Raw genomic sequence first — 8,715 nt, forward strand, 5'->3', positions numbered from 1 at the left:
ATAACCTTTGAAATTGAACTCAGGTGTGATAAACCACAGTTAAGTTATTTTTTAACAAGGGGGGCAATCACTTTTTCACACAGGCCCATGTAGATTTGGAGGTTTTTTTCTCCCTTAATAACGTAAACCTTCATTTAAAAACTGCATTTTGTGTTCAATTATGTTATCTTTGACTAATAGTTAACGGTTTTTGATGAGCATAAACATTTAAGTGTGACAAACATGCAAAAGAATAAGAAATCAGGAAGGGGGCAAATAGTTTTTCACACCACTGTACAGTAGAGTCCTGCATCGGGTTGGGTACCTGTTGGGTTGAGTTTTTGGGCAAAAAGTCTCAGGGTAACATGGCTGGGTACCCAACAAAGGTGATGGCTTGATCCCTCCCACCCACATGGTTCTTCCAGTTTTTAAATTTATTGGGAAGATTTGGGACCGGAGTGATGTCATTTCCGGGCAAACGTGATGTTACTCCCGGTTTCACATGTCCCCCGAGTCAGAAGTTAAGTTGGCCTATTGTGGGTTGGGTAGAGAAAACATGCGGGTCAAATTGCGGGGTTCAAAAAAATGGACCCGTGCAGGACTCTAACACACAGTGCCACTCTCCTGTGCAAGCTAGGTCAAGCCTACAGGCAAGCATTAAAGATGCGGGTGTCACAGGATATTTTCCAATGCATACTATCAGAAAACTCCAAAGAACATAAGCTTTTAAAACGCAGCTAGTGTCCACTTTTGGATCTCACTACAACATTGCCAAGGATGCTTCAAAATATAAGTACAATAGGCAAGTGTGGAAATTGTGTACAATAATACATTGGACACACATACATACATATAATGTATATATAATGTATAGAATATATTTTAGCCAAAGTGTGTTTAATTTCCCCTTTACTGTGTGTTCAAGCTGAACCAATATCTGCTAAACAGGCTGCGACAAATGAACAACCAACACGTTTACACAGACTGCCACCAGTTTACTTCATTAGATTCTTTCCCAAGATCATTTATATAATAACCACAAAATATGGTATGGATTTGGAACCTGGAAACAAAGGGACTTTTCTAGCTCTACTGTCAGGAACATTGTTACAACTCCTGTTGCTGTAAGATGTTATCAAAGTGGCACAATACATCAATGAAACCAAAATTAAAATAAGAGTAAAACAGGTAAGGACATAAGATACATATAATATACATGAATAGTCCACTAGTTTAGAGTGGGTCTTAATTCTTTTTTGATTGTCTTTTTTGACTGCTCGTCTTTGCAGAGGTGGTATAATGTAGAAATCAAATGGAATCTGCTATGCAATGTCCTGTGTCCCCATGTTGTACAGACAGCCCAGCGATTGGAAAAAGTGCTTAAATTAGTGATAGCAATAAGAAAGGAATGGCAGCTGGTTATATACCAAACTCTCTTCCCAAACTACCTGCTCCCTAATTTCAAGTAACCCCCTGTCATAGTGCCATTAGCTTCTATAATAATTATATCACCTACATTTGCACCATTCGTGAGTGAAGTAACCAAGACATGGCATTTATAGGGTATTGTGCACCACAAGTCCTATACAGGTATGCTCGGAACTGGGGGTTTCCAGATAACAGATCTTTCTGTAATTTGGATCTTCATGCCCTATGTCTAATCACATAAACATGTAATAAACACAATAGGCTGGTTTTACTTCCAATAATGATTAATCATATCTTAGTTTGGATCAAGTACAAGGTACTGTTACAATTAGAGTAAAGGAATTTAAAAAATTTGGATTACTTGGATAAAATGGAGTATCGGAGATGACCTTTCTGTAATTAAGAGCTTTCTGGATAATGGATCCTATATATTCCATTTAGTTTTCACTTGACAAGCTGCACTTTTGTACTTATAGGTTTGCCTACACGGAAATATTTATATTAATTCATATACAAACGTCTGAAACGGATACCGTAGTTAATATAATTTTTTTTTTTAATTTTATCAAATATTACAAGATTTTCTAAAATCATTTCCTTGATCCAAACTAAGATATAATTAATCCTTATTGGAAGCAAAACCAGCCTATTGGATTTATTTAATATTTACATGATTTTCTAGAAGACTTAAGGTATGATGATCCAAATCACAGAACGATCAGTTATCCAGAATTCTGGGGACTAGGGGTTTTCCGGGTTAACATGTCCCATACCTGTACACTGTTTCAAGCCAGAAACAGAATGCAGAAAGGGACACTGCTTTGAATTGCAGTTAGAATACCTTTAAAACTGCAGCAGATTTGTAACGAATGTATATTGGAAAGTTGCTCGGCATTAGAATTTTTTTTCATTTTGGGTTTTCATCACCCTTTCAGATGCACAATAGAGCTACTTCAGTGTGATTAATACAATGTAAAATGGGATGGATCTTATGGGATGACCTTACCCCTGTAAATATACTGTCCTATGAAGAGATTAAGTGAACATAACCTATCCACATTTTAAATTATTAAAGTCATATAGAGATGCATACAAATCCTTAAACACAGATGTGTGCAAGACCTCACATGCCACCACTGCTTGTCAAAAATGAAGATATCCTTGAGAAGGAGCACAGTTGGCGTTGGAAAGGTTGGATTTTTCTCAATCAGTAGTGGGGCGTCTATGGGTACATTTAAAAAAGTAAAAGATGGGATGTGTATTGGCAGGTTTAAGTAAATAAAAGCTACTGCTAACAAGAGTCAGGCAGTAGGTAGAAACCTTAATTATTTGCTGGCAGACGGCATGAAAGAACACTTATTTTGTAGGGTGGGGAAGCAAGTTGTCCTACTCACACCTCCCTTACTCCCAGCATATGCAATGGCAAAGCTATGCCACTGGCATAATAGGGGGGAATGGAAGCTCTGCAACATAATAGGAAAGGGGCAAATTGAATAAAGAGCATGGTCACCCAAACTGAGCTGCCCTGGATCTCTGTATATTCAGCAAACATCAAAACAAAAGTAGCCTTGTTGCAAATAATGGTCTCCAACTGACATGAGCACATCAATTCCAAAAGTGGCCTCTGTGCAGAGCTATGGCATAGCTTGACCAATTTTGGCAATAGGGTTATATATACTGGTAGTGATTTAACGACCGTCAATACCAATTTGCCTGACATGGATTATTTGAGAATGGGCATCACCCAGCAACAGTTTTAAAGGAACAGTCACATCAAGAAATACATGTTTTTAAGTAATGAGTAAATAATGTAATGTTACCCTGCACTAGTAAAACTGGGGTGTTTGCTTCAATAACACTACTATAGTTTATATATAAACAAGCTTCTGTGTAGCCATGGGAGCAGCCATTCAAGCACCGTAGATACGGATACACAGTAGATAACAGATAAGTACTACTATAGTTTATATAAACAAGCTGCTGTGTAGCCATGGGGGCAGCCATTCAAGCACAGGATACACAGTAGATAACAGATAAGTACTACTATAGTTTATATAAACAAGCTGCTGTGTAGCCATGGGGGCAGCCATTCAAGCACAGGATACACAGTAGATAACAGATAAGTACTACTATAGTTTATATAAACAAGCTGCTGTGTAGCCATGGGGGCAGCCATTCAAGCACCGTATACACAGTAGATAACAGATAAGTACTACTATAGTTTATATAAACAAGCTGCTGTGTAGCCATGGGAGCAGCCATTCAAGCACAGGATACACAGCAGATAACAGATAAGTACTACTATAGTTTATATAAACAAGCTGCTGTGTAGCCATGGGGCAGCCATTCAAGCACAGGATACACAGTATATAACAGATAAGTACTACTATAGTTTATATAAACCAGCTTCTGTGTAGCCATGGGAGCAGCCATTCAAGCACATTATACACAGCAGATAAGCACTACAGAATCACATTGTATACTACAGAGCTTATCCGTTATTTGCTGTGTATCATGTGCATTTCTCCTTTTTCAACTTTGAATGGCTGCCCCCATGGCTACACAGCAGGTTGTTTACAAACTAAAGTAATAGTTTCTGAAGCAAACAGAAGTTTTACAAGTGCAGGAAAACGGTACATTATGTTTTAATTACTCCATTAATTTCACTTCACTCTTTGATAAATATACCCCATGGTATTTTGCTTTTTTATCCCATTTGCTTTTTATATGCTTTTTTATCCCCTGCACCCCGTAGTTTTGCTAAACGGAACATGCCTACCTTTCATTTAACCAAATGACAGGCTGCATGGACACTTCATCTGTACACTTAGTGTGGCATTAAATGGACAGGGATTAATAGGCTAGGTGTCCAATTTACCCAATATGAGTAAATAAGCCTCAGCAGGTCTGACTTTTAGGATAGTTGCGTCTTCCGTGTGCACCGACAGGTAAGGCATCTGCCTGTCAGCGCACAAATGGAACGGATTCCCGTTAAAAAAAAAAAGTAAGCATTTTTGCACCATAATACGCCATAATGCCCTGACGGGCACACAACTTCAAGTGTGCCCCAGCATTAGGATGAGTACACTATTCCATAGCAATAATCATAACTTTCAGCAGAACAAAACCAAAGTCTCAGCATGTGAAAACTAAAATGAGAGTTTAATAGACAATACAAATATATTAATTTATTCAAAGACGATAAGACATTATATACCGTAGTCAAAACACACTGCTAAATAATAAACAAAGTTTTCAGCTTTCGCCATACCTCACTCGCACTACAACAGAAACAGTTGCTGCTACAGTTCCAGTATGCCAGATATTTATAGTTCTAAAACTACCCGATTACCAAAGTTTCTGTCTTAGCAGAATTTAGTTGGTTTGCTCTTTTGAACAAGAGCTGGGAGACGATACAGTGCACCCCAATACAATAACACTCCATTATAAAGAGGAAAATACCACCACAGACACATCTGAATCCAAATAGCCTCTTAAAAGTGGACTTCAAAAATCGCTAGGGGAAAAAAAAAAACATTCTAAAAGCCAATATGTTATTTCTAAATACAGAATAAACAAAAATAGTTAAAGCAAATATATGTTGAGGGGGAAAAGAAAGGATTTCCTTTAAACTATTTTATTTAGCAAATAGGGCTGATGTAACATTTTAAAGCCTGTTTTGTTTACATTTATACTGACCACTCCCTGTACTTGAAGAATGTACCTATGAACCATGCACAGTGATTGTCGATACAATTTGTCAAATGAGACGGCAGCACAAGTCAGATTTATTTCCAGCACTTTTCTAACGGAGTGGGAACTCTTTGGATACCTTGTTTCATGTGACTGCAAACTAATCCAACAGCCTCAAATACATTACATTTTAACAATTACACTTTATGTAGCATCGCTTGCACATTGCATGTGATACCATCATAACATTGAAAGCATCACAACATTTTTTTTCATTTGTAAAACAGTTTATGACACCTGGACCATAGTGTGATTTCACAATCGGATCCACATCTCCCAGCATCATTCCTTGTCAATTTGCTCCGCATCACGCCTTCATCACGTATAGCATGTGCTGCTGGCATCTCTAGCTTCCACCACACACCACTCCGGATCACATTTGCAATGAAATAATGAATGAACGCTCATGCACGACTAATTAAATCCTCACCGTGCTGCAGTAACTAAAGGACTATATTCACATTTTGAAAGAAAACATGCCTTTTTAGACTATGTTGACGTCTTTATTTCTGCTTCTGTCTGTCAAATGATGTGATAACAGCCACTGTAACGGTTGCCATACACTATAAGATCCGCTCGTTTGGCGATATCGCCAAACGAGCGGATCTTTTCCCTTATATGTCACTTAACGGCAGGACTATATCGGGGTAATCTGAACGTTCGGCCCTATGGCAGAACAATCGGATGACGACGAGCGCAATGGGCTCCAACTGGCCGGTTGGGAGAAAAATCAAACCTTCCCGATCCATATATCCAGATATCGATCGGAAAGACCCGTAGAAAGCCTCAATACACAGGCAGATTAGATGTCAAATTGGTCTAAACGCCCGATATCGGCAGCTTTATCTGCCCGTGTATGGCCACCTTAAGGCATCAAGAAGTGCAATGTGATTATTCAGATCCGTGATGTGCCAGTAAAGGAAATACTTTTATTTCAATAACCATTTCTTAGCGATACTGTGCAATTGCTCCCATGCATCCTAGCTTCAGACAGCTCCCTCCATACATTCCATTACAATAGCCAACAACATACGCTTTAAATCTTCATTCACTCTCCTAAACGTTACCCATCTAACCCATGACAAGACCGCTGGGACCTCATTTTCTGCCCAACAGTTTGTCCTAGCACCCCATTACAATCACCCATCAGTCTTTACGTCCATAATGAACTACTGAATTACTCATCTGATTTAGCATTAAAAAACAATAAAATCCCCCTTTACACAAATAAAAAAAAAATCCTATAAATCATGCTTGCAATTCATTCTGTTGCATGTGCACCTTGTGCATACTAGAGTTTATCTGCTACATGTCAACCACTAATGTAGCAGATTTAGGGTAAAGTCACACGTGGAGATTGGGAGAAATGTAGTCGCCCGGCGACTAGTCGCCTCTTCTTTGGAGCGACTAATCTACCCCAACCAGCTTCCGCCTGCTTTTGCGGTGTTTCGTTTTCCTTAGTTGCCTCATGAGGAAACTTCGGAAAACGAAGCACCGCGAGTGCCATGTGGCAGGCGTTTTTTTTCATTGTAGCAGGCGGAAAACAGGGGGAAGCAGTTCGGGGAGATTAGTCGCCCCAAAGAAGAGGCGATTAGTCGCCGGGTGACTCCCCAAATCTCCAGGTGTGACATTACCCTTAAAATTTCTGTCAGCTACCAATAATCTCTGCATGTATTGCTGATCTTTCGATCACCAGCTTCTGTCGGACATAACTTTTGCAAAATTACGGTTAAGGGCCAGAACATTGTCTGATCTGTTCTTTTACTACTTTATTTGATCTGAATGGTTAGTGGCAGGTCGGGAGATGGCAGCGAATGATCGTTCGTCTGATGTGAAGGTAAATCTGCACGTCTATGGCGACCTTAACTAGCAGAGAATGCTGGGGACTTCTATTACTGCAAGATTGGGGTAACAAACACTATTCTCAACATTCAGGCATCTTCAACCTATGCTTCGCAAACTACTGCTAAATTCCCGGCACCTGTCTTAGGATGTTGGAAACTTGTTATCCTAAAGCATCTAGAGAGCCACAGGTATAAGATCACTTTCTCCCCCACCCCGCTGCTCAGCATCCTCTTCAGCCATCACTAGGTTATGCCTCCCCCAAGGACGGTCCCTTGCATACCTGTGCTGTCAGTGCTAGCAGAGAAGCCCGGGGAGCTCAGTTTGGGTCTCTTCCTGTTGGGTGGCCCGTCCAGCAGGTTCTCAGCCATCTTCTCTCCTTTCTTGATTGGTCACTTGACAGCCAGTCAAAGTATCACTCCAAGAAGAAACAGGTGCCAGGTAAATCCTCACCAGCCCCTTGGGTCCCGCATGCCTTATTCTTTGGGGGACCCTGCGAGCAGAGCCCCCCTATTCCCCAATGCAACTACAGAACCCAAACTCTTCTAACCTAAAAGGGGGGGGGGGCTCTCCTAATAGAGAGAAATAACAGACCCGTCTTCTGCAGGGGGTCCAAATAACAAGAATTTCTTATTAGCCCAAAAAACACCCCAAAATATGGGGGGCACCCACCCTTTTATATGTATGGTGGTCTCTAAAGCGCTTATTCTTCTACAGCAACAAAAATAACCATTGGAAATCTGTGTCCCCCTCTAAAAACCCCTTTGGGTGATCCTTAACGTGAACCCTTTATTAAACAACCCCAATAACCTTTAGCAATAAGATGGGATATGTAGTAATCCAGCCAAACTGTTATCACCCCCCAAAATGGGACCCCCTGTGAACAGAGAAGTGAGCAGTCCCAGTATTTCATATACAGAGAAGAAGGTAATTAGGGATGGACCAACACTAGAAATGGGGGAATCTAATAAGGGGACTGCTCCCCCCAAAACTGAAAATGAATGGGTCAGACTCAGAGGGGTTGTGTGTAGGCCCGGAGCATCACTCACTCCCCCGACCCCGGGGATAGGTGCAGGGAGTCAGGCCTGTGCCCCAATCCTTCGCCGATCCAACCAGCACACGCAATAAGCGCTCAGCCGCTTCCTTCTCGGGGAGGGGAAAACAATGAGAAGCAGCCAGGGAGCGGGGCCTCGAACTGGGGAATAATCAGCAGTAGAAGCCCGGTCCGGAGATAGCGGGTGTTGGGGGGAGAAGGAGCCGCCGCCTGTGCCGCAGAGAGCCCCACTGTGTACGAACAAGCTTCCTTCTTTCCCTCTTCCCTGTCCTCCTCCTCCTCCACCGCCTGGCAGGGCCCGGATAGCTCCGGCGCAGACCGAGCCGCGACAAGATGGCGGCTGTTGATTCCTCAATTAAAAAAAAAGTTTTTTTTTTCCTCCTCTCTCTTGTAAGGGCGGTGGGAGGAGGGAGGCTGGGTTACGCAATACGTATAACACGCGTACTTAACAGGGGGAAAGGGGCGGGGCCTCCGGGAGGCAGAACGAAGATTGAAGGTAAAGCACGTAGGACTGTATAGCCGTGTTTTTAGATGGACACGCCCACCGGGGAGGGGGAGGACACGCCCACCGTCAATGACCGCGCCCGCTTACGTTTAGTTGGCGACGCCCAGAGGCCAGGGCCTAAGGTGGGAGCTGAGTAGGGATGGATAGAGGTGCG

At 41.8% G+C, this 8,715-nt stretch overlaps 1 protein-coding gene across 1 annotated transcript in view; it reads right to left on the minus strand.

Annotated features, from left to right (window-relative positions):
* Positions 1-8,478, minus strand: part of crebbp.S (CREB binding protein S homeolog) — a 70,551-nt gene extending 62,073 nt beyond the window's left edge. Inside the window, exon 1 of the mRNA XM_018239249.2 lies at positions 7,286-8,478. Within this exon, the coding sequence (XP_018094738.1) occupies positions 7,286-7,373 (88 nt within the window). The 5' untranslated portion in view covers positions 7,374-8,478. The remainder of the gene's footprint in view (positions 1-7,285) is intronic.
* Between the last annotated feature and the right edge of the window lie 237 nt (positions 8,479-8,715).

This window comes from Xenopus laevis, chromosome 9_10S (genome assembly GCF_017654675.1).
Source record: "Xenopus laevis strain J_2021 chromosome 9_10S, Xenopus_laevis_v10.1, whole genome shotgun sequence".
NCBI lineage: Eukaryota > Metazoa > Chordata > Amphibia > Anura > Pipidae > Xenopus > Xenopus laevis.